A 26427-nucleotide genomic window follows, 5' to 3' on the forward strand; every position below is an offset into this window, starting at 1 on the left:
GAGTTCTAGCTCAGCTATAAAATTCATGAAGCATGTCACAAGTTGGGATAAGATAGATAGTTCCTGGAGTAAAGGAGCATTTATATTATATTCTAAGTCTCCATTTATGAAAGGTATATATTTCAACATCTGGTGTTTTATTGTTCATAAGAGTGATAGCTTTTGTTGCTTTGAAAATGCTATATATTAAAAAAAAATTAAAAGAACTTATTTCAGCTGGCCATAGTGGCCCATGCCTATAATCCCAGTGACTTGGGAGGCTGAGGCAGGGGGATTTCCAGTTAAAGGCCAGCTTCAGCAATTTATTGAGACCCTATCTCAAAATAAAACATGAAAAGGGCTGACAATGTGGCTCGGTGGTAAAAATCCCCTGGATTCAATCCCCAGTACCAAAAAAACAAAAACAAAACAAAAAAACTTATTTCCTCTGCCAGTGCTTTTCTAATTTTATTTTTTCTTCTTACTTATTTAGTCATCTGAAATTTATTCAAGTGAAAGAAAAGAGGTAGAAATTAAATATTTAAAATACATACTTAAATAAAATATTTAATATTTTAAATAAAATAAATATTCTATGAAATAAAATATTTAAAATAAATTTTATTTCAAAAATTAGTTTTAAAATATTTTCAAAGCGTAACAATGATCCCTCTTATAAACAGTGAAGATATAATCACACTGAAATATACTTAGGTGCATAAAGAATTAAGTAAATATGGGATCAAAATATTTCTTTTTTTCTTTTTTTAAGGGGGGTTACCAGGGATTGAACTCAGGGGCACGCAACCACTGAGCCACATCCCCAGCCCTATTTTGTATTTTCTTTAGAGATAGGGTCTCACTGAATTGCTTAGTGCTGCACTTTTGCCGAGGCTGGCTTTGAACTTGTCATCTTCCTGCTCGGCCTCCCGAGTCGCTGGTATTACAGGCATGTGCCACTGCACCTGGCTGTTTGATCAAAATATCTTCTAAAGTGAGAAATGGACTTGCCAAACCATGTGAATAATGGGATTTTATTTTAAACTTTTTTTTTTTTTAATTGTGATGCTGGGGGATTGAAGCCAGGGTTTCATGCATGCTAGGCAAACATTCTACCACTAAGCCACATTCCCCGACCTATTTGTGTTTTTAAAGCAAAGTTGCATTTTTATATTTTGTGGTTTTATATTCATAGAAAAATATCCATAGGATTTAAAAAATAACTCTTTTGTCTTCAACCTGCATCAAACCTAGCAGTTTTTGGGACATAATGAACATAAAAAAAAAATGTTAAAAAACAAATATCTGAATGATTAATTAAATGACAGCTAAGGGAGGGGATAGAGAGACAGGAACTTTGCTTTATTCTTCTGTTCTGTTCACTACCTTAAGATCAAGAAGATCAGCATTTACATAGTTGATATTGTGCAACATAATTTCTATTTTGTCATACCCAACACCATCCTTGAGTTGTAATTGAAAATTCTTAAGTTTCGTTAACTTGGGAGAGCTGAAAATGGTTTCTGTTATTTTATTTTGTAGTTCTTTATTGATATGTAAGATTTGATTATCTCTCATTATATTTACTAGATTTGTGATTCTTCGGATTAATTGTTCTTTTATATATTTCACAGTTTCCTGATCTGATTGTTAGTGGTTAATATGTAACATGCAATGTGAAGCTTTCTTCAATTTGTTTTAATAGCATCTTATTGCCAGAGGCTCGATGTATGAAGAGCTTCTGGCCAGAACTGAAGATACTTTACAAATGGATGTTCAGAGTATTTCAAGCCAGGCGTCCTTCCAGCACGTTCTCACAACTGGACTTCAGGCAAAGATTCAAGAAGCGAATGAGAAAGTCCAGGTCTTTCTTAATATTCCCTGATTAGTGAATTTATTCTTTAAAACCAGGTGGTCAGTAGGTAAAGGGTGGGCTGGCCCTGAAATTTGTCTAATATCTTGTAAAATATCACTTTTGCACTTTCTTTTCTTTATAATTTAAAGAGTACTGCAAAGTAGAAATATAAAAAATTAGATATTCCTATATCTAGTGGGAAAATGTAAATTGCTAATCAAAGAAAATTTTTATTAACTTACAAATTTACCAAGAAGTTGGGCCAAGTGTTAATTTGAGTGTTTTTTTTTTTTGCCTTTACAGATCACTGTGGTAAAACTAATTGCAGTGTTGAAGAACTCAACGGATATTTCACAAGAATTGGATGCCAAGCAGAAGGTAAAAGAGTCCCAGATGGAATTGGAATCTTACATTGTGAGAGCTGAACAGTTACTTGGGCAAAGACAGAGCCCCCGTGGACTCATTTCAAAATATAAGGTAGGAATCTTCTCAACCATCATTAGTAGGATATTTTATCATTAGATCATTAGCTACCTATCTCATTTGAAGTCAAGATGTTCCCTTGCTTGTAAAAAGTAAAGCTATTTTAATTTTCCTTTTTTTGTGTGTGTGTGGTTCTGGGGATCGAATCCAGGGCCTTGTGCATGCGAGGCAAGTACTATACCAACTGAGCTACATCCCCAGCCTAAAGCTATTGTAATTTTTAAATCTCCCGGTATTACATGTTGTTCCCCTGAGGCTAATAAAAAGAAGCATTCAAATGAAGAATATTTTAATTCAAATTTTATCCAAGAGTCTTTGGATGTACCAGGTGATCTAGTATAAAGAGCACAGCTGATTCTGATGTTGAGCAAGACTTTAATTTCTGTTTTGTTTTGTTCTTTTAAATTTGTAAAATGGGCATAATAATTTTAGCTCTAGACTCATTGGGAGGCTTTTAATGAAAATCAGACATATAAAGGTATTTTACACAGTTACAATTCTGTGAATACTAATATTATTAAAAGCCTTCGTTAGAAGTTATTCATGGATACATACTTACATATAAGTTAAAGACCCCATAATGCTGCTTTTTCCAGTTTGATTTTTTTCTCCCAGGTTTTGCAGGTAATGGTGACATCTAAAGATGTAACCAAACCAGAAACTTGCTATTCTTAATGCTGTGGAGGTGTTTGTGGGGGTGCAAGGAAAAACAAGGTCCTTACCTTTGGATACACTAAGGAGGTGGAGGAATACATGTTTTTTTGTTCATTCATTTATTCAGCATTGAACACACTTATTGAATACTAAAAATTGGATACTGGCATTGTGGGGGAGATGAAGATACAGTCAGGCAATAAACCCAGTCCTATTGTTCCCACTCTTTGTTGGAAAAGATGCCCTCACAGGAGCCTCTCTTCATTCTCATCCTGGCCTCCATCTCTCTTCTGGGCCTTAACCTTATTTTGGCCTCCTGTATTGGTAACCATACTGGACTTTGCTCTCAGTTTTCTCCCCCACCTTGAAAGCCTTCTCTTGCTTACTCTGTGCACTTGGCCAGCCACCAGCCAGCCACCTACTAGACTGCTTACGAGTCAGTGCTTTTATAAGTCATTCCTGGGGTTCTCCTGTCCACTGAAATTGCTGATGGGCTGACTTCTGCAGGTGTTAGTCTTGGACTCTGTATCAGCCACCTTCTGTCTGCCTTCAGCCAGACAGAACCACACTGTTAAGAGATTAGAGAGGGACTTGGGGTGGGGAGGAGAAAGAGTGTGAGGATTTCTTTTCCTCCTCCCAAGAGGGAGGGCAGATATGGTCTACCAAGCAAACGGAGAAGAATAAAAGAAGAGTTTTCTATACCCCTTCTCTACCAGGGAGAAGAATTGGAAGTGTCAGTTTTTATACCATTTTCTTCTCCCTTACCATCTTCCTTTCAGAATTTGAGGCCAAGGTTTTGCCCTTTTTGCCTCTGGCATTTAGTAAAGTGGATACTTGTTCTTACCAGAAACAACATCCATGCTTTGCTGGTAAATGAGTGGAACTGGAAAATAGCATGCTAGTGAAATAAGCCAGTCCCCCCAAACCAAAGGTCGAACGTTCTCTCTGATATGTGGATTCTAACACATGATTAAGGCCTGGGGTGAGTGGTGGGGGGCAGTGAGAATCAAGTTCACTGGATTAGATAAAGGGGAATGAAAGGAAGGGAGAGGGGAGGAAACACAGTAGGACATAACTTTCCTATGTTCATATGTAAATACATGATCAGTGTAACTCCATGTCATGTACAACCACAAAAATGGGAAGTTATACTCCATGTGTGTATAATATGTACAAATACACTCTACTGTCATATAAAGCTAAGAAGGACAAATTTTTAAAAAGCTTATATATTTATGTGCCAAGAGAGATCTTGTTTCAGGAATATGTATCCACAAGACATAGCATATATTGTTTAATACTAAAACACAGAAGGAAAAATAAACAAACATTCTCTTAAAAAAAAAAAAAATCTGTCCTCTGCCAAGTTTTGCCCTGAGACTCGTGGTTGCTCCCACTGCCCTGGCAGTGCAATGAGGTTTCTGCTAGCATTTAGGAGATAGGGTGTTGCCCAGGTTCTAAATGGAGTACTAATCAAAGAAGCCTGGAGTCTGTGTTGTGCCATGTCTACAGCAGGCTCTTAACAAAGTGTAGTGAATAAATAAGCAAATTCCTACCCTGCCTAATTACCTTCTACTTCAGCATTTCTCCAGCTTCTCACCCCTGTGGGTTTTCTGCAGTAGGTCTCAACTCATTTTTTGTTCTACGTTCACTAGCTCTGCAGGCCAGGTTTCTGGTGTCCTAGAGTATGTCAGGAAAGGAGCAGGTACATTTCAGGCAAGGCTGTCCTCATCCTTATTGACTGCCACTCCTTCCCTGGGGCAGGACTGCCCATGTGGTAGGCCCCAGGCAAAAGTTTGACCTGATGACAAGGTAATGTTGGCTTCTTTCAGCATAATAATATTTATGCTCAATATTAAATAATTGCCATAAAAATCCTACTATAAATTTTGTCTTACTGCAATGTTAATCTCTCTTAATACCGTTATATTCTTCCTCCTGTATTACTTATGATGTAAGGTTGTCTACTCAATACATTAAAACTTCAGAGAAAACAATGCCAAGACCTCATTTTTGGGGTGTGTGTGGGAGATACCAGGGATTGAACTTGGGGTCACTCAACCACTAAGCCACATCCCCAGCCCTATTGTGTATTTTATTTAGAGACAGGGTCTCACTGAGTTGCTTAACACCTCACCTTTGCTGAGGCTGGCTTTGAACTCGTGATCCTCCAGCCTCAGCCTCCCGAGCTGCTGGGATTACAGATGTGCACCACCATACCAGTATTGCCTCATTATTTTGTTCAGCAAGTCTTTGAGTTATTTTTCAAAGGAGCAGCAGAATTCATCTGGAATATCCTGAAGGTATCAAGTGTGGAACTACATTTGCATAATACATTTTTTTATTCTTTTCAGAAAGTTTCAAGAAATGCAAAAGGTCTGGGTCTTGCACATCTAACTACATTTGAATGATAAATATTTTTGTTTCTTTTCAAGAGAATTCAAGAGATCCAAAAGGGTGTATCTACCTTAATTTACCAAAGGGGGTCTCCTGTAAATTCTTCAGATAGTCATCAAGAGTCCCTTCTGGTTCTATCTGTTAAAAATCTACCAAAAAAAAAAAAAATTACTTCAGAATCTGGCAGTATAAGGAGGCTTACATGTTCTCGTTTACACTTTCTTTTTTTTAGGAAGCACTGAAAATTTTTAATACCAATAGTCTGGCTAAGTATTTGAAAGCAGTTGAAGAACTGAAACTTAACGTTCCTGAGGATGTAAAGCTGTCTTTGGAAGAGAAGAGGCGGGAAGCCTGTGCCAAATGGGAGGTGAGGACCCACATATGCTTCTGGTCTGGTCCTGGGTCTCTGTCATTGGTCATTCCTGGGGTTCCCCTATCTACTGCATATTGCAGATGGACTGGCTCCTACAGGTGCTGGTCCCGGGCTCTGCATCTGCTGCCTTCTGTTCTTGTCTGCCTTTGCCAGTGACCACACTGTTAAAAGATTAGAGAGCACCTGGAGCAGGAGGAGAGGGAGAGTGTGAAGGAGTTCTTCCTGTCCTTCGCTTGGGCATGGCCTCTGGCAGCAGCAATGTCTTCTTCTGCTCTGGACCCTATGGCTCCAGCATCTGATGGATGTCTCTCCTCCCTGGGTACCACAGAAGCCTGTAACCTGCAGAGGTAGCAGCTTCCTGCCGTTGCTCATCTCTGAATTGCCTGACTGTCCCATTTGAGCTTTAGTGTGATCAATTTCCGGCATTCGTATTCCCAGAGTTAAATATTTAGAGTGTTTTCTGGTTTCCTGGTTGGATCCTGACTGAGACGGTGCATTAACATGTCCTTGGACAGAGTTTCATAGTGAAATAGGCCTAGGTGTCGGTGGCAGACAAACCTGGATTCCGAAGATATGACCCTGGATAAGTTTCTCAACTCTTAGGAACTTTGCTGAAAAAATGAGAAAAACATGATCTACTTGGCAGGATTATTGCCAAGATTTATATAAAGAATCTGCCACAGAGATTGTGTTCAATCAATAGTGATTAATGTTACAAATGTGTGTGTGTGTATATTTAACCTGTGCAGTTGACTCTTCACCCCTGGATTCAACCAACCATGGGTCAGAAATATTTGAGAAAAACAACTGCACCTATACCAAACATGTACAGCCTTTTTTTTTCATTATTCCCTAGGTAATAACAGCATAACAACTATTTACATAGCACTTACATTGTATTAGGCATCATAAGTAATCTAGAAATGACTTACAGCACATGGGAGGATGTGCATAGATTGTATGCAGATATGACATCATTTTATATAAGGGAATTAAGCATCCTTAGATTTTGATATCCATGGTGGAGGAAGGGATGGAATCAGTCCCATGTGGATAACTGAATTGACTAGCTACTGTGAAAGGTTTTCCTAAAACACATTTGATTTGATTTATTTCTTTTTGAGCCAGGTTTTTGCTATGTTGCCCAGGCTTTCCTTGAACTCACAATCTTCCTCCCTCAGCTTTGCAAGTAACTGGGATTATAGACCACACCCAGCTTCTACAGCATATTTTAAAATAAACTTTTATTTTAGAATAGTTTTAGATTTTTTTTTTGTACAGGGATCAAACTCAAAGGGACTCAACCACTGAGTCACATCCTCAGCCCTATTTTGTATTTTATTTAGAGACAGTGTCTCACTGAGTTGCTTACCACCTCGCTTTTTGCTGAGGCTGGTTTTGAACATGTGATCCTCCTGTCTCAGCCTCCCGAGCCACTAGGATTACATGCCACCGCACCCAGCTTAGAATGGTTTTAGATTTGAAGAATTGGGGGGTGGGGGTGGGTTGTAGCTCAGAGGTAGAGCGCTTGCCTAGCATGCATAAGGCATTGCGTTTGATCCTCAGCACCACAGAAAATGAATTAAAGATATTGTGTCCACCTACAACTAAAAAAATTTAAAAACAAAAAAGAATTATTACAGACATGGTTCAGAGAGTTCCGGTAGGCTCCACACTGGGGTTCCTTTCTTATTAACATATTATTAGAGTACGTGGTTATAATTAATGGGTTATTATTGATACATTATGATTGACTAAAGTTTGTACTTTATTCAGATTTCCACAGTTTCTGCCTAATGTTTGTTTTGTCTGTTTCAGGATTCCATCCAGTATACACATAGCATTTTTTGTTATGTCTCCTTAGGCTTAGATATGTGTTTTGCATATATTTTCTCCCAGTCTGTAGCTTGTCTTTCTTTCTTTTAACAGCGTCTTTCACAGCTAAAACACATTTTCAGTTGTTAGGAAAAAAAAATTAGAAAAACAATTTTAGTTGTCAGGAAGAAAAAAATATGTTTATGGGTTTTTAAAACATTCTCCCAAAGATACACAGATGAGTCAGAATGTAGTTTAAGTTCTATCTCTTTTTGTTACTCTAAATATTTTTGTCACTACAAATAGTTTTCAAGTATTCTGTTCCCATGATTAATATGTTCTTTTGTCTTTTTCAGTCTCTTCATCAAGAAATTTCTTTGTATATTCAGCAACTAAAAATAGATATTGAGAAAGGAAAACTTAACGACAACATTTCCAAGCTTGAAAAGCAAATAAATAAAGAAAAGAAACTTATTCGTAGAGGAAAGACCAAGGGTCTCATCAAAGAACATGAGGTAAAACTACCTGTTTCCACTGAAATCTTGTCATCCTTTTGTAGTTTATCCTAAATCATTGTATGTGGCCAGGATTAAATCTGCTCTGCAAATAACTTCAGCCCTTATGTCCCCTGGGGGTGCCACTTACATAACTCAAGTGCTAACTGCAGCCTGTACTTTTTAGTTTTTAGAAGTGAAAAAATCCAGCATTGAGTTCTTATTTCATGATTTTTCTGGATGTGCCTCCGTGTCCCCTATCCTGAGACTCTGGTCACAACTGTGTCTGCTGTTGCTGAAGTCCCCACAGATGCTTTTGTCAGGACATGGTGTCCCCAGAAGTGCAGCTTTTGTGAAAATGGGCCTATCACAATATAAAGCAAATTGAGGAAGATCTGGTGATCTTTTTGGTTTCTATCCTTTTGGGTTGCTTTTATGAATTTGATAGTACTGACCCCCCTCTTTTCATTTCTCTTTTTAACAGCTTGCTGTTGGATTCTCCCAATATCAGTCTCTGTTGCACAGACTGGACTTTAGGCGGGGGTAGGGAGTCTTTTTAGTGCTCTTTAGAAATTTCCCTTTTTTCTTCTATTCCTGTTTTGGGTTTTTACAGGATATGTTGGAGGCCCTCCATTTTTGGCTAATTTCATCCTTCTTCCGGGTAATTTCTTGCATTCAGGGGTTATAACTGCCTTCTTTGCAATGACAATGCCTAGGTCTTTATCTCCAGTGGTATCCTTTCCTCTGAGCTCCATGCTATACATTTTTTTTCTTTTTTTAATCATAAATACTAACTCATATTAATTATATAAATTAATGGCTGTCACTGTGACAGTTCCATACAATACTGTATTTCTGACTAGAAGGTATCGCTAGTGCTCTTCAGGGACCTCAAATCAGCGTGTCCACTACTGAACCAGTACTCTCCAACTTTTGCTCCTCTCCTCTGTTCTGCATCTTGGTTATGAAAGGTGTTGCTGTCCCAGAGCGCCCTTCCTCTGCTTTCCCCCTTCTTCCCATTCAGCCTTCCCTCTGCACGTCTTTGTCAGTGGCCAAACTCCACGTGGTCCCCTTCAGAACAGCCTCTCCTTCCCTTCCTTCCCATCAGTGTTGCCATGGTAGCAGGGTATTGACTGCATCACCTTTTATAAGCACCACCAGAATTAGCCTTTTGAGCCACAGATAATATTTTGCTGGCTCCCTGTGACCCCCCAGGACAACTCCTTAGAAGCCCTCTCAGTTTTGTACTCTCTGGCCCCAGAACACCCCTGTAGTGTCCCTCCTCCTGTGCCCTCCCCTTGTACTTAGTGCGTCTTTATTCCTTCCTCATCCAGCTCACATGGTTGTGAGGCAGACTTTCCATGACTCCTTTTTTATTGGTACCAGGGCTGGAACCCAGGGTCCCTTAACCACTGAGCCATATCCCCAGCCCCCACCCCTTTAAAAATGTCTTATTAGAGGTAGCATCTTACTGAGTTGCTTAGGGCCTCACTGAGTTGCTGAGCTGGGTTTGAACTCGAGATCCTCCTGCCTCAGCCTCCCAATTGGCTTTTCCATGACTTCTTAAGGCAGGGAGTGTCTCTCTCACAGTACTTGACACTATGTGCTAATTAATGTCTTGTTTCTGAGTTGCAGATTCCTGTAGGGCTGACATTCTTATCTTTTTCCCAGTGTCTGTTATCATACAGAGCCCACAGTAGCTGGACTGTGAAAGAACATGTTGTTAAAGTCACACACATCTGTGAGTTTCTGATCCTTGTGGAATGTTTGTGCATACCCATCTCTCTCTCATTCCATCCGTTAGGCCTGCTTTTCTAAGGAAGTCATTGTGTGTCAGCTCCATCACCATGTGGATGTCCTGAAGGCGCTGTGTGAAGAGCTGACTTCGCAGGAGCATCAGCAAGAAGTGCAGAGAGTGCTCAAAGATTATGAGCAAAAGATAGAAAGACTTCTGAAATGTGCTTCTGAGATCCATGTGACTCTGCTGGCCCCCATGGGGGGCACATCAAAAGACGAGTTAGAACTTCCGAAGAGTAGCCAGGCTTTGGGGTAAAACTGAACGAAGCCTTTTGCATAATCAGATGGCACCGAGAGTTGTTCATTCTCTTTTGGGTTCCCTTTTTCTCACTCTGTTGTAATACCCAGTCTCAATTCCTTCCTAGGGAAACGGTGACCACAGCTGAGAATGGCGGAAAGGGTTTCCACAGTGAGGTGCCATTTGCCAAACCTGATAATCAGCTGTCGACTGAAAAGGTGTTAAATGTGGATAATCTGTTGTAGAATTAAACTCATTGTAAAAAGCAAAATGTAAAACAATCCACTTCTCATTAATTAAGCTTTGGTTTAATGATCTGATTGTTTTCATCAACTAAGAATCCCCACTTACCCAAATGCAAGGAAGACTGCTTTTCAAGAATTAGCCTGCAGTGCACCAAAGCTGTAGTGAGCACAACCTAATCTAGCTGTGAGGATGCAACCAATTGTTCCTAGCAGAGGCCACTTTGAGTCACTGTGAAGCGAGGTCATCTGTGTCCATTGGTCCATTGCTGTTGAGGAAGAGAGTGAGCTTGGTCTGCACAGAAGCTTCTATTTCATTGAAATGAACTATTTCATTTATCATTTGTCTTCTCATTGTAATTTGTTTCATTTTCCTTGAGAATCGAATTTTCTGAATTCTTCAAGTTAGATAAGTTGGCCTGTATGGAAGATCATAGGGAAGATCATATGGAAGATGTAGGGAAAAAACAAGGTAACATTTGTTTTGAAAAGTCTGCTTCTGTATCGCAGGCTTCTGTTTGCTTTTGACTGTGGCCATGTGGTCTCAGTCAGAAACAACATTTAGAGGCTGGTAGCATTCATTCAGTGATAAGAATCGATTAGAAGGCTAATACCTCTCCTCGATCCTATGGGAGGACTTTTTTCTGAGCTGAGAAATCTCAGAGAAATTGTATTATTTCCTGATTTGGGATATTAAAAAATCAGTGATACTTCTTGGAGCATAAAACATTTAGCTTTCCAGATACTTAAGTGTGTTTAAGATATTGTGTTACTCATGTTTTACATATTTGCTTAGGCAGTGGAACCTGTTGAGAATTTTAGCCTGACATCAGAGTTAAAACTCCAACAACAAGAAAGCATTATGGAGCAGCCAGAAGAAGATCACAGTGCATCTAAAAATAGATTACAAAAGAGGTAACCTCTTTTTAAACAGCTGGAAAGTCCACCAAAAATCTTTCATTGAGAACATGTAAAAAAAAAATGATTCTTTAGTTGTAATTTTTGCATACCGTCCACTAACTTAAACAGGACTTCCTTGGAATTTCCTCATGCACCAATGACAGTAACTTAAAAAATTTTGGGTTCAATTTTTAAAAGTTAAGTAATATTGCCAGGCATGGTGGTGTATACCTGTTATCCTAGTGGCTTGGGAGGTTGAGGCAGAAGGATGGCGAGTTTAAAACTAGCATCAGCAAAGGTGAGGTTCTAAGCAACTCAGTGAGACCCTGTCTCTAAATAAATATGAAATAGGGCTGGGGATGTGGCTCAGTGGTTGAGTGCCCTTGAGTTCAATCCCTAGTGGTACTAATACTACTACTACTACTACTACTAATAATAATAAAATAAAATTAAGTAATGTTGCATTTAATTTTTTCCCCCAGGTATGATACACACAAAGAGATTCTTGAACTACATCTGCAAAACAACAAATTTAGGATTACTTCTGATTTCTCTAGTGAAAAGGAAATGAGTAGTGCTAATCTGCAGAATAAACTAACAGATTTACAGGTAACACCCACAAATATGATTTCTCTGGTTATATCTTTTAATACAAACAATACCTCCATGAGTATGGATGGCACTGTTTTTGTTGAGGTCACATAAGCAAGGTGTTTCCAAAGACCTGTTTGTTGGATTGCATTTTCAATGTCACCCTATTCTGTAAAATGATTTGTTTTCAGGAATTATATCAGGAAAGACTTTGTTTGGGGTCTTGATTTATTGCTTCTGCTTTAATCTTATACTCCAGATATTATGGCTCATAAAATTTTTGACTATAGTTGGAGCTTTCAGTGAATTGGCCAAAAACAGTGTGTTTAAGGGCAATTTCAACCTACTTATGTGCTGTTCCAAAATGAGTGAACTAGCAACTAAATATTCATTTCAGTTGTTCATCTTCTCAACCAAATTGTCACATTGTCTAAAATTGCTGCAGTGTAAACCAATTGTTGACTGTGGGATGTTGTGCAGTGAGGGATAGGCAGTGGAGGGAGTTTTCACTTTAAATTATGAATCATATTCGTAGAAAGGCTTCAGAGAAGGTGTTGCACTTGACTCAGATGTGGCAGAAAACACAGTCTGTTAGAGGTAGTCACACAAATTGTAACCCCTGCAAATAAATAAATTATTTTGGAGATCATCTGTTACATTGTAGTGTAACCTTGTACACCGGCTGGTGGAACCCCTGCAACAGGTGAAGAAAGAGCCACAGGTGGGCCCTACAAGGTTGACCTCCATTTTCTAGTTCTCTTCCTCTTATTATGCCAGCTCACAGACACTTTGTTGGTCTCTCAAGTAGGATTTCTTAAATGTTGCCTTTGTTGGTGGGGAAGAACTGAGATAGCAAACAAGAATAGTATAGACTTATAGATGTTTGATCATAAACCATAAATGAACTTTATGCACTTATGTGTGCAGAAACATTTGTGGTTAACTCCAATTTTCTTCCACTTTAGAAGGTAACAGAGATTTACTAGCCAGAGGAGATTGCATATCTGTTATTACATCTACATATGTCCTTCTGAATTGTGTTCTGTGTATCCGTCTTAGAGGAGGGGAGACACCTTTGAAATCCATATTGTCTATTCCTTTCACTTCATTGACTGGGTCTTCTGAGAGCACAGTTAATATCTCTTCCCCACAGGACAGTTCATTTGTAATTGGTTGGAAAATATTTTAAGGCACATTTTGATGTGAAACATTGTGCTTGCTCCCACTGTTGGTAAATATCTCATTTTGTAAGAATATTATAATTGTGCCTATTAACCTTTCATTGATAAATTAACTTATGTATTTTATCAAGGTCTTAAAAAATGAAACTAATGCTTGCTGGAAAGAGTTTGAAAGCACTTCATTGGAGTTAGAAAGCCTCATGAATGACACGGAGAAGCCTCTTATAGTTAAGGAGAGAGACAGGTTAAAGGAAAAAGAAAATGAGCTTCAAATGACTCTTAATACCAGGTATAATTCTGAGATCTACTAACCATGAATTTAATAAGTCCAAAGCTTTTAAAAGTAATGTTAAGCAAGACTATTACTATGCTAAATATGTTATCTTATTTGGTCATCATAACCAGAAGAGAGATTAGCATTGTTGTGTCAGAAAGCTTTCTATTGCTGTGACAAATTCCTGAGATAAATTAGCTTAAGAAAGGAAAAGGTTTCAGTCCATTGTTACTCAGCCTTATTGCTTTGGGCCTGTGGAAGCACAGTGCATCATGGTAGGAGTATGGGGCAGAGAAGGCCTATTTACTTCTTTGTGGCCAAGAAACAAAAGAAAGACACAAAGGGGTTGGGGCCTCAGTATCCCCTCAAGGGCACACCCCTAATGAAACTCATTTTCACTAGGTCGTCCTAAAGGTTCCACCACTTCCCAATAGCACCAGGATGAGAATCAAGCATTAATTCATGGGCCTGTGGGGGAAATTTTCAGATCCAAACTATGGCAGTTATGATTGACATTTTCCAGATAAAGAAACATACTTGAAGAGGTTCAATAATGTAACCAAGTCATACCACTAGCCAGAGACTTAAGATAGCACTTACGTCTTTGTAGTTCCAAAGGCCATGCTCTTCCCACTGTCTTTCCTTGGGCATGAATTTGGCTAGGTCACATAACCTCTGATGCCCAGTGACTTTTTCATTTCTAAAATGAGAGTGCTTTATTATCCCATATACATAGGGTTTGTGTTCCCAGTATATATTCCCATTTTTTATAGGAAGCAACTGAGGCTCAGAGTCTGTTATTTATCCACAGTCACATTTCAGTTCTTTATCAAAAGAGCCTATTTGTTGAACATCATTATATTCCTATATTTTTAATATGGATTGTTGGAAGCCACGTAATATTTTTGATATGGAGATATATATATATCTATATATATAATTATCTACAAGTATGATTAAGTGGTGAGGAGCTTTCTTCATCATCAAGTCAGAGTATATTCAAGTTTTTGCATTTCCAAAGAGAAGGAAATGCATAGTATGTTTAACAAATTTCCATCTGTGTGGTATCTATTAAACCATTAGAATGCTTGGATATCTGGACACAGAGAAGTCATTAATAATGATATCAAAATAGCAGAAGTGAGCTGGAGTTGCTCTCAGCCAAAGGGAGCATAGTTAACCTAGGTCTGGTGTCCCTTACTAAATGAAGGTTTGGGGAATGAATGAATCAATGGATGAATGCATAGTGGGGAAAAAAGAATACTTGAATATAGCAAATGACTCTTTTTTTTTTTTTTTTTTACATTTTGGATCTGTGGGTTTGGGTTTTCATATGATAATTTGTACATATCATTAACTATATTTTGGAGGGTAACTATTTCCTGTTCTTGGTTAAATAATGGAGTTAATGTGTTTTCATAGGATAGCTGTCTGCTCTTTCCCTCATGTCTGGTTTATTTTTTCATCCAGAGTGGAGTCTTTGGAGATGGCACTGCAGGTCTTATTACCAGTGGAGAAAGAGTCACTCTTCCTGTGTGGCTCAGACCTATTTCCCTGTCAAGTGGCCATCCAGGAATTTCATCTCGTGGACACTGATGGCATTTATCAAAACTTGAGGGTACATAATTTCATACAGTATATTTATCAAATAATCAGTTCTTCAGAGATTTATAGATATGTGTGAATTTTTAATTGTTTATCCTAGTGTAGATTTGGAATAAGCTATGATAGAATATAAGTCAATGATTTGAACTTGTTCTTTATTTCTCAAACTTCCAATTTCTTGCACATTTGGAGATAGGTAACATGGACTAAATAATAGGACATTTTCTTTGAATTCAAAATAAGCCTTCTTTATGAATGCCTTCTTCAATGACTGAATCTCCCAAATATTTCACTAGCCTCACAGACTTAACTCAATTGGCAGTTTACTTATTCCAGATCCTGTCTTAAATCAAAGATATTTGTTTTGTTTTTCAGATTGTAAAATATATGTATCTCAACTCTTCATCTCCAGTTCCTTGCTTTGACACAATAGATTAGTCTACTTATTTTCTTTTTTTTTTTTTGAGGTTTGGAAAATCTGAAAGGGTATCAGCAGAAGAAACAGCTGGGTCAACTGTAATTCAAATGTTTCCTTATGATAAAACTGTCATCTTTGGTTAAACTCAGAAGTATTTTTCTAGATCCAATCTAGTCATGCGATTGGGATTAGTTTCTGACATGCAGTTTTCTTTTTCCTGCCTCAGTCTTCTTAGCTTTCAATTTTTTTATTTTAGAATATCCAAGATTCCATAGCCAAACAGATTAAAGTATGTACCAGTTTAGAAGAGCCTGACAACGTTGTATTAAAGGATTTACACCCACTTGATCAACACGCAACCCGGAACATTATACAGAAATGCAAAACACAGCTTGAAGAAATGAACCACAAGGTGCGAATGCGCCAAGAGGTCCTGAAAGCTCTGGGAGAGTTTATAGATTCTGTAAGAACAGTTAAGCTCTCTGTTGATCTTGTTACCGACCTTTCAGCTTCAGATGCACCGGTAGCCCCAGAAAATACTTTGACAGTGAAAAATATCAAGAGAGAAATTCGTCTGATGAGAGACAAGGCTAGGCATTTGGATGAACGTTTGAAGATGCTTGATATAAGCTTTGAAGATGCAGACCTAGGTGAAGACACTTCCTGTAAAAAACTTCTTGATGCCCTAACAATGAAGTTATTCGAGACACGTATCTGTGACACACAGGAAGCATTTGCTGAGGAAATCAATTTAGTAGAGACTTGTACTTCCAAAAATGCGGAACTCTTTAAAAATATTCAAGACATGCAAAATCAGATCGGTAAAATTGGTCTTAAGGATCCTACTGTTCCAGCCGTAAAACATCGGTAAGGGCTATGCTGTTTCCATCCAAGGTGATACTTTCCAAATATCTATTATGTGAAACAAATACTTCTGTTTCTTTCCGTTTTTATTCCATCCTGCTCTCTCTGTTCAGTGTTCGGTATTCTTTTCAGTCCTTTTCATGTGAGCAAGCTTTCATTTTCTTGATATAATGCCTTTACAGAATGTTAGATAATTTTCTTCTCTTTGAGGTGTGTCTTCTGGACAGAGGAGTGGCAAAGTAAATATAGTGTAAAGGACTGCGTTACTTCAAAGTCCCTTGCTCTTCTGTGTGCTTATTATGGAATTCTGTCAAGGACAGAAGACTGGCAAACCCCACACATCTGATAGGAAAGGGAGAAGTGGTGGAAGATGCACATGCCTTCCTTGGCTAGTTGGTCTTCTCCTCTTCCCCCAATAGGATTAGGGTGGTACTGAGAGGGAGGCCATGGGGCTGAATTTAAGAGGAAAGCTAATATTGGTGTTAATTGTGGAGCCTGAGCAGAACTGGTGTCGATTGCAGCCTTCTGCATATGTGCTGTTTTCATTCTGGCATTCAGAGGATGTCCTCCAGGTCCTGAAAGCTAAAATGTTAGGAAGACTCACCTTCTGTAGCACTTCCCTCTTCTTTTTAAATCTCCCACACTCTCTCTAGTTTCTCAAGGTCAATGGTCTCATGGAGGTCGTCAGCTGACCTGTCACCATATTAGTTTTCCATCTGTGTGACTCAGATACCTGACAAGAACAATTTAGAGGAGGACAAGTTTTATTTGGGGTTCATGGTTTTAGAGGCTCAGTCCAAGGTCAATTGACTCCATTGCACTGGGCCCAAGGTAATGCTGGAACGTCACGGCAGAGGACAGGGGGAAAGAAGGATGCTCAACTCATGACAGGAAGGAAGCAAAAAGAGAGCAGGAGGAATAAAGAACAAAATAGATAATGCCCCTGGCATCCTTCTAGGGACCCGCTTTTTCTAGCCATGACCTCCCTACTTACAGTTTTACCATGCAGTACAGTAATCCTTTCAAATTATTAATCCACCAAATGGGTTAATCCACGATGAGGTCACAGCTCTCATATTCTAATCATATCACACTTCTGCATTGTCTCACTCATGAACTTTTTGGGGAACACTTCATATCCAAACCCCATCAGTCAGTATAACTAAGTGTGCTCTTCAGTCTGAAAATGTTCCCGGCCTTCAGTCCCAAGAGATTTTTCTAGGGGACCTCAGTTCATAAGAAGGTGTTATACTAATTATTACACAGTTATTATTTTTTAAAAGTATAATGATAGATTGTAGTAATAAATATTAATGTATAAATAAAAAACCATACGTGTATGAGTAATAAATTACTTTGTTAATGTAGCTCTTAGTAGAGCAAATATGTACGGTGTGCCAGGTACTGTTTTAGGTATTGGGAATGCAGCAGTTAACAAAATAAAAAAAAATTCTTGCCCTTTGTAAAACTTATTATCTAGTGAGAGGAATAAGATGTTTACGACATCTGGTGTTGATAAAACCTATGGAGAAAAACTAGGGAAGGGGGAGGAGGTTGCAATTCAATAGGATCATGGGGAAGGCTTTACTGAGAAGGCCATCTTTGAGTCAAATGAGATGCAAAAGCAAGCCATGTGACCACCTGGAGGAAGAGCCTGCTAGGCTGAGGGAGCAGTGGATACAAAGGTCAGGTGTGTTTGAGGAGAGGCAAGGAGATGAAAAGGTGCAGCAGTCAGGGGAAGAGGTAGGAAAAGGGGGTCAGAGATGGCATGGGTGGATGAGACTTAGCTCAGGTAGGGACTTGTGGGCCATGTGATGACTTTGGCTCTTTCTTTGAGTGATATAAGATGGCATTGAACCGCTCTAGGCAGAGGGAAATGATTTTATTTGAACCATAACTGGTTCTCTCTGGTTGATAGGTTCAGAATAGACTGTAGCAGTTGAGAAGACATTATCCAAGTAAGGGATGATGGTAGCTGTCATAAAGGGGTAAGATTCTGTATATATTTTGAAGACAGAGTCCACAAGGTGTGTTGATACATTTGGGCATAGACACTAAAAGAAAGTTTAGAGTCAAGAATGATTCCAAGGTGTGACTGGAGCAGCTAGAAGAATGGCATTAACAGATGAGAAAGACTGATGTTTATCAGGTATTGAATGGAAGATCAGATGTGCTCAGTTTCAGAGATGATAGGTTCAAAGTCTTTATTCAACATTCAAGTGGTAATCTCTTGGCTCTTAAAAAATAGATGGTGTCAGGAAAAAGGTGCAGCTAGAAGCATACATTTGAGAGTTTTCAGGATTTTAGAATGTATCAATAAAGCCATGAGATGGAATGAGGGTGCTGAGGAAGAGACAAGAGGTCCAAGTTGTATATACTCCAGGCCACCCACATTAGGATATCAGGGCAATGAGGAGGAACTGGGGCAGATACTGAGACGGAGCAGTCGGTGTAGTGGGAGGAAAACCAACTGGGTCCTGGGAGCCATTGAAGAAAGCATTTCACCAAGGAGAGTGAGCAATCCTGGAAAGTGCTGCTGACCAGTGAAGGAAGGTGAGGGCTGAGGAGCTCAGATTCCCCAGTTTGAGGTGCTCTTCACAGCAGTTTTGATGGAGCAGTAGGAGGTGAAAGTCTTATGGGAGTAGATTCAAGAGAGTGTTGGAGGAGAGGAAGTAGCTTCAGATGAATGGAGTAAATCCCTCTGGGATTAGTTTACAGGTTAAACCCTTAGTTAAATGTCTCCTATTTGATATGGAAGAGCTTTTTTGTACATAGAGTAGAGCTGAAAGATTTCCTTACCCTTTCTTTTGTCTTTGGCCACTCCCACCCTTCTTATCAACCATGCAGTATTCAGTCATCCACGTCTTCTTGCCATACCATGCCATCTTTCCCACACACCCGCACACTACACTCTTTCTCATATGCATTAGTATACCTTTTGCATATGTGTTCATCACAGAAAAAATATTACTGCTTATGATTTTGTATATTTATTATATTTATTTAAAACATTAAATTAGTATTCTGGAAATGCAAAGAGTTGCCTGTAGTCTGTAATAGGAATATGTAGTTTGGGCATTGGTCTCATGAGGAGAAATGGAAAGTGAGTGTATCCTCTGCCCCCATTAACCATATTTGTGTGGAACTCAGTTGGTTAACAATTGGTTAATAAACTTTTTTCTCATCCATAATCAAGGAAAAAATTATTACTTAAACTGGAGAAGGATATAGATGGGTATGAAGAAGAGAAGATACACTTGGAAGAAATGGTTGATTCTCTCCCACAATTCAAGGATGGCAGAGAAAAACCTCTGATTCAACAGTGCCAAACTACCCTGCTCTTGTGGGAAAATACAAAAACATCCATTGCTGAATGGTAAGGGAAAAGAAATCCCTCCTGCATCTGTACACAATTAATGTTTTGAAATGTCATGTTGAAAACGCACCCTGTAGACCTGACAGAGGGGCAGACAGAACTCACAGGGCCATGTTTGTGATGTGGTTCTGGCAACTTCTAACAATGGCCTTCTGTGACCGCGGCCTGACGGGTTTGGTTTGGGAAATGCCTGGATACCTGAGCCTCCCTGATGGCTCTCTGAATTCTGCTGCCTCTCGGTGACCCTTTCTGAACCCTCTTCTCAGGATCCCGCCCATGTCTTACCAGAACCCACGTATACAGGAGTCAAGATACAGTCTCTTCATGGCGTTTGGTCTAGTTCACCCTCTGACTTTACAGAGGAAAGATCTGAGGTCCAAAGAGACTAAAGTAACTTTTCCAGAGTCATATGACAAATCAGCCACACTAGATACCAAGCAACTCACTGTATAGCTTTACTTTTTTATCTCCAAGAATGATGATGAAATTAAGATGCTGGTTTTATAGGGTTATAAATCATGTATTCATATTATTTATTTATTAACCTTTACATAATGATCTTGTGACAATACTAACACAGTGATGGTTTTATACCATCTGTTTTGCCAGGTTAATATATGTGACATCATTCCTGAGTTGTACTGGTAAAACAATGTTATGAACTGGATTGAGAGGGAAAGTCATTTTTTAACTTTTATTACTCATTATTGTAAGATACTTACTTACAAAGAGAAACTGGTTTTGTTATTTTCATACATTTTTTTTTCTTTCCAGTCTTGATCAATGTGGAAGAGTTTTGGAGCTCTTAAAACAATATCAGAATTTTAAAGGTATCTTGACAACTTTGATTCAGAAAGAAGAGAATGTCATCTCCCTGCAGTCTTCCTACATGGGAAAGGAGAACCTGAAGAAAAGGATAGCAGAGGTGAGACTGTTCCAAAAGAGACATCTACCTAGTGATTCGCTTAGGAGCATCAGGGAAGAGAGTATTATAAATGCCTTTTTTTTTTCTTTTTTTGTACCAGGGAGTGAAACCAGGGATGCTTAACCACTGAGACATGTCCCCAAACTCCCATTTTTTTTTTTTTTTTTAGACAGTCTTCCTAAGTTGCTTAGGGCCTCACTAAGTTGCTGAGGCTGGCTTTGAACTTGCAATCCTCCTGCTTCAACTTCCTGAGCTGCTGGGATTATGGGCGTGTGCCACTGTGCCTAGCTATAAATGTCACTTTTGAAACTAGATTTAGAAGAAGTTACAGGTGACTATTTTACCAGCTATCTAAGAATATGTTGAATTTTTCACCAGCACTTTAAAAAACAAACAATCCTTTCACATATTGGTACTGGGTTACCTGTGTTTGGGTTTTGATACTGGGACTGTGGTCTGCTGCTCTCTGTAAGGCTGTAACAGCCCTTTCACTTACTTCCTGAAGGGAAGCTGAGACTTCACTGCAGTTTTGAGAGAACAGAGGTAACTGGAAAATCCCCTCTGTTCTGAATGAACAGGGGAAAAATTATATTTTTTACTTACTTATTCCCTGTAAAGATGTGTGAGCTAAATCTCCAAGTAACTGCAACTGTGTCTGGGGCCTTACCAATCAAAACTTCATATGGTAAAAAGAATAACATCTTTGGACACTAGATGTCATTATTTTCTATGATTTTACGTATAGTAGTCATCAACTAGTGTAGCAGAAGAACGGAATAGTTAGAAAAGAATACACCAAACTATACTACATGACCTTACGTCAAAAAGTAGTTTCTTTCCACCAGATTTTTAAAAATATCTTATTTTAGTTGTAGATGGACACAATACCTTTGTTTTATTTTTTTTGTGGTGCTGAGTATCGAACCCAGGACCTTGCACGTGCTAGACCGAACACTTTACCGCTGAGCTGCAACCCAGCCCCTCCACCAGATTTATGAATTTTAAGTTAAAGTGTGGTCAAGGCGTCACAAGCATGTGTGATACATAGTCAGCCTGATATACCTGGGTGTTAGAAAGCAATTTCTAAATTAAACTTTCCGGTCACCAAGAGCAACTCATTTGAAGCATACATGGACCACATTTTTACAGGCAGAGTGGTCTTTACCTAGAACTATAAGCCAACAAGCTCAAAGTGCCACCCAGAATGTCAGGAATAGCCCTCACTGGGGGTGCCCCTTCTCGGACTCAGTTTCATAGAGCTTGCTCATCAGGAGGGGCCCTGTTTGGAGACCAACTGTAAAAGAGGTGACTGTGTAACTGTCCTCCTATCAGACTTCCTCCAAGAAGGCCACCAAGATCATGAGCAGACAGTTAGAATTGCTGAGATGCAGCCTGTCTGGTTCCATCCAGTGGAGGCAGCTTTGGGTTTCTTCCTGGTCGTGGGAACTAGGAGGATCCTCTCCTCATTTTAGTGGATTTTAGGAACTCTGGTTTTTGTTCTCAGAGAATCATGTTCAGCCTTCTAAGATGCCCTCCGGCTTGTGTCCCAGTTCATGTAACCACCCTTTTTCTGTGTCCCCAACACTAATTTCCCACCTTGTCCTCTTGTTTCAGGGTCAAGGTCTCTGCCTAATTCAACAGACCCTGTGTCCCTCCCTGCCTTGTACACTGACCAGATACCTAGTCCCTCTTGACTTGCCACTTTTCTTTGTTTATGTGACTCTTCCTCCGTCCTGGAGCCCTGCCTTAGCCCTGCTAAATGGGACCCTGTTGCCAGAAGAAAGCAGCCCTTTCCTGGCCTGGTGAGCACCTAGCACAGGCACCTAGGTTCAGAGCCTGGTCATTAAACAGTGTCTTGATGAGCATTAGCCACCAGGCCCACCCTGTGTGAGGCCCATCTGCAGCTCTTCTAAGGTGCCCAAAACCTCTTTCCATGACCCCATACCTGCATAAACCTGTCACTCTAAACTGTCCTTTCTGGATGATGAAACTTCCAACAGATAAAACTTCCTCCCATCACCTCTAGGCATTGGCCACTCTGTGGGTGAGTCTCCCTAGTGGCCAGTTCTGACCCTTTTACTTCATTAGCTTCTCTGTGACTGCTACAACAGGAGCCCACCCCTATCCCTAGCTGTGCTTGGCATCCTCAAGTTCAGAGCCTCTCCAGAAAGTCAACCTCCATCTCTGTCAGGGTACAGGAGAAGGGCACTGAGGGTCAAGTGTTTCTCTTTAAAAAAATTATCCTCTTTTCCTGTGTGTGACTTTTGTACCTGCCTTCCTGGGTACCTTGAGGTAATTTCAAGCCTTTTTTTGAAATTCTCTGGCACAAGTGGGCTGGCTTCTCCCTTTCACCTTACTCCCAAACTCCCTCTCCTCTAGGCTCATTTTTTTTTTTCAGATTTTATAAAAAAAAAATTCACTACATGCCAACATGTCATTTCTCATACCAGACATGTTACATATGTTGTCTCATGGTTATAAGCCTACAGTTCTTGCAAGATAGCTATTAAATCCTTGAATATTACAAAAGTTTATTTATTCATTTATTTTTGGATTAAACAGGTTTAGACAGAAACCCAACTTTATGGTTATAGGATACAGAAATATTTAACTTAAAAATATGGAAACTGGCATTTTAATATTTGCTGACCTTTTTATTGTCTTTGTATTGAGCAAAAAGGAATGGCTGATCAGTTCTTTGCCACTTGTGATGAGGAATCACTTTGACAAGAGCATATTATGGCTTTTCCCCCCTCCCCCCAGTGCTTGGGATTGAACGTAGGGGCTCCTGCTTTCTGAACTCTTATCACTGAGATACACCCCCAGCTCCCTATGGTTCCTTATTAAATAACATGAAGACTTTGTGCCTTCTCATTTCAACAATAATTTTAACCATGAATAAATCAAATAATATGGGCTTTTAGTAAATGATTCCTATATATGGTATTTATACTATTGAGCATTAGTAGTTCACATAAACATGCCCCGTATACAGAAATTATTATTATACTAAATTTTAAATTTTTTGAACTATTTTATATAATTCTGTAGAGTTAAAAATACTTTCAGTAAGTACGATAAGGTTTGCAGTAATCTGTACAGAACTGATTCAAATTGGTGAGAAAACCCCTGTGATCCAAATGGTTGTTTGTATATACTTAGTAAATTCAGCTTGTTAATTAAAGTAAGAATCAAAAGGACACCCAAACTAGTTGACAATATCTCTTTTTTTTTAACTTTCATATTAATTGAGCTTTTTTGATAGTCAATAAAACAATCACTCTTTACGTTGTTGGTGAAAGAGTGTATTATATGGCTCTTTTAGGAAATTCTTTGGCAATATTATTTAAGATCTTTGAAAATCTTTCTACAATTTGATCAAATATTTTGCTTGTAGGAATAGATCATAAGGATATAATCTTAAATGTGGAAAACTCTTAATATGGAAGCTGTTCATTGCTGCACTTTATCAAGTTACTCATTTCTGTGTTTCTCACCATTCTTCACTGTGTTCATCTCCTCTTCTCTCCATTTATTACTTGCCTCAGAAGCCCGAAACCCTGAAGCCATATAAATTGAGACTGAATAGGATTGTCTTGTGGGCTTGAGGTTTTAAGTAATTGCTACTACTACTAAAATGATACTAATAGTGATGATGGTGGTGATAATGATAACTTTTAGTGTTGATGGCTTGGCCATTGTATGCTGGGTCCTTCTGCCTCTGTGAGTAGGAGAGAAGATAGGTGCTAAATACTGGTCCCACGGGGCTGTTACTCATCTTGTCTGGTGAACACGAAGGAAGCAATGTGAAGCAGAAAAAAGAACTTACCCTTGAGACAGATTGTACTTATTTATAAGTGTGGTCCAATTTCTGTTTTGGAATTTGTACAGGCAATTTGCTTGTGTAAGAAGAAAGACATTGAGGATAAGAGTATAGGATCTTTCCCAAGACATGCTAATAACAGGCAAAATCCTTATTATTACCCAGGAAGAGCTGATCACAGCATCATGTTTCAAACACTGTATAGAACTGCATGATTTGAAAGCATATTTGAAATTAATACATAACAGAAGTTAAAATTGGTTAACTTTGCTTTGCCTGAACTCTTTATTTAACTGGAAAGACTTGATTATAAAAGGTATTTTAAAATTAGTAAGGGCTGGGAGTATAGTTCAGATATAGAGCACTTGCCTAGCACATGTGAAGCTCCAGCATTGCCCCCCCCCATATATATATAGTGCACATATATGTATATAAAATAATAAAAATTAATAAAATAACTAAACAACCCTTAAGAAATGTGTCATAGTCCAGACTTTCTTGTTTTATTGAAAATTCTATATCTTTTTTTTTATTGTTGATCGTTCAAAACATTACATCTAATTTGATATATTTCACAGTTTGATTCAAAAGGGTTATGAACTCCCATTTTTACCCCGTATACAGATTGCTGAATCACATCAGTTACATCAATTACATTTCCATTGATTTACATATTGCCATTCTAGTGTCTGATGAATTCTGCTCTCTATCCTATTCTCTACTATCCCCCCTCCCCTCCCCTCCCCTCCCCTCTTCTCTCTCAACCCCCTCTACTGTAAAACACTTCTTCCACTTGTATTATTCTTTCCTTACCCCTCACTTCCTCTTGTATGTAATTTTGTATAACCCTGAGGATCACCATCCCTTTCCATGCAATTTCCCTTCTCTCTCCCTTTCCCTCCCCCCTCTCATCCCTATCTATATCTTAATATAAGGGCACCTTATATATTTGCTGAAAAGTTATTTTATATGTAAAATACAGAAATTTTAGTACACTAGTGATTTTTTTTTTTTTTTGTGGTGTTGGAGATCAAACCCAGGACCTGTGCCTGCGAGGCAAGCACTCTACCAATTGAGCTATATCGCCAGCCCCTTTTCTCAGATTTTTAAAACTGTCTGTGAAAAGGAAATTTTAGTACTGATTATTAATATAACTTTCAGTTAATTTGGTGGTAACTTGGGAATTGTCTTTACAAACTGTCAATCACAGTATCTTCATGATGCTTTGCACAGTAACTGGATACTGCTGGGAACTTTTGTCCTTCAAAACCATAGAAACCTGGATGTTTATCTAGGATATGGTACCACATTTCCACTATCTTTAGTTAAAGACAGAAGAGCAAAAGCAAGAACAGAAAGGCTGAAAATGTCAGGGCACAATTAACGTTTGAGAAATGTCAGAGTGGGCCTAGTTCTCATTACTTTATGCCTTCTATTTATTGTAGAACAAAACTCGTTATAGCTGAAAGTACCTCTCCTGCCCTTTCTTTCCTCTTCACCCAGTGGTTATTGTGCCAGTATAACAAATTCTACCTGCGAAGAACTTTGCAATTATATTTGTGTGTGTGTGTGTATGTGTTTATGTGTGTGTTACTAGGGATAGAATGCAGAGTCTTACGAATGCTCGGCAAACACTCCATCACTAAGCTATACCTGCAGTTTCTTATTTTTCCGTTTTAAAGATTTTACTTTATATATATAATATCATCATTTCAAAAATGTTCTATAAATAGAATCATCTGGCATGTCACCTTTTGGGATCAGGTATTTTCGCTCAGCATAACTCATGGAGATTGATTGAGATTCTTACTAGACTGATGGTGTGTCCATTTTTCTGGCTGTGGTGCTGTTTGGTATACATGTACAACACCCACTGAAGGAATTGAGATTCTTCTCAATTTCTATCTATTATGAATAAAGCTGCTATAAAATTTGTGCAGGGGTCTTTGGTAAATATAAATTTTTGTTTTTCAGGAATAAATGACCAGGTATTTAATATTTCTTATATATTGCTGAATTCTACTTGTTGATGTATGCATATTCACAAAGGATATTGGGAATGTTTCTGCTTCTTGTGTTTTTTAGAAGAGATTATATATAATTGATGCTTATTCCTCTTTGGCTGTTAGCTAGAATTCTCTAG

At 38.7% G+C, this 26427-nt stretch overlaps 1 protein-coding gene across 9 annotated transcripts in view; it reads left to right on the forward strand.

The window, feature by feature from the left end:
* The window catches only part of Syne2 (spectrin repeat containing nuclear envelope protein 2), a 321684-nt gene that overhangs the window by 117256 nt on the left and 178001 nt on the right, over positions 1–26427 (forward strand). For all 9 annotated transcript variants that reach the window (XM_078050038.1, XM_078050030.1, XM_078050033.1 and 6 more), the window contains 13 exons: positions 1685–1843; positions 2138–2311; positions 5601–5735; positions 7913–8071; positions 9855–10099; positions 10213–10303; positions 11124–11242; positions 11710–11836; positions 13131–13288; positions 14744–14891; positions 15553–16163; positions 19357–19536; positions 20311–20461. In XM_078050038.1, the coding sequence (XP_077906164.1) occupies positions 1685–1843; positions 2138–2311; positions 5601–5735; positions 7913–8071; positions 9855–10099; positions 10213–10303; positions 11124–11242; positions 11710–11836; positions 13131–13288; positions 14744–14891; positions 15553–16163; positions 19357–19536; positions 20311–20461 (2457 nt within the window). The remainder of the gene's footprint in view (positions 1–1684; positions 1844–2137; positions 2312–5600; positions 5736–7912; positions 8072–9854; positions 10100–10212; positions 10304–11123; positions 11243–11709; positions 11837–13130; positions 13289–14743; positions 14892–15552; positions 16164–19356; positions 19537–20310; positions 20462–26427) is intronic.

The sequence above is a fragment of the Ictidomys tridecemlineatus genome, chromosome 5 (genome assembly GCF_052094955.1).
Source record: "Ictidomys tridecemlineatus isolate mIctTri1 chromosome 5, mIctTri1.hap1, whole genome shotgun sequence".
In the NCBI taxonomy this organism is placed as follows: Eukaryota; Metazoa; Chordata; class Mammalia; order Rodentia; family Sciuridae; genus Ictidomys; species Ictidomys tridecemlineatus.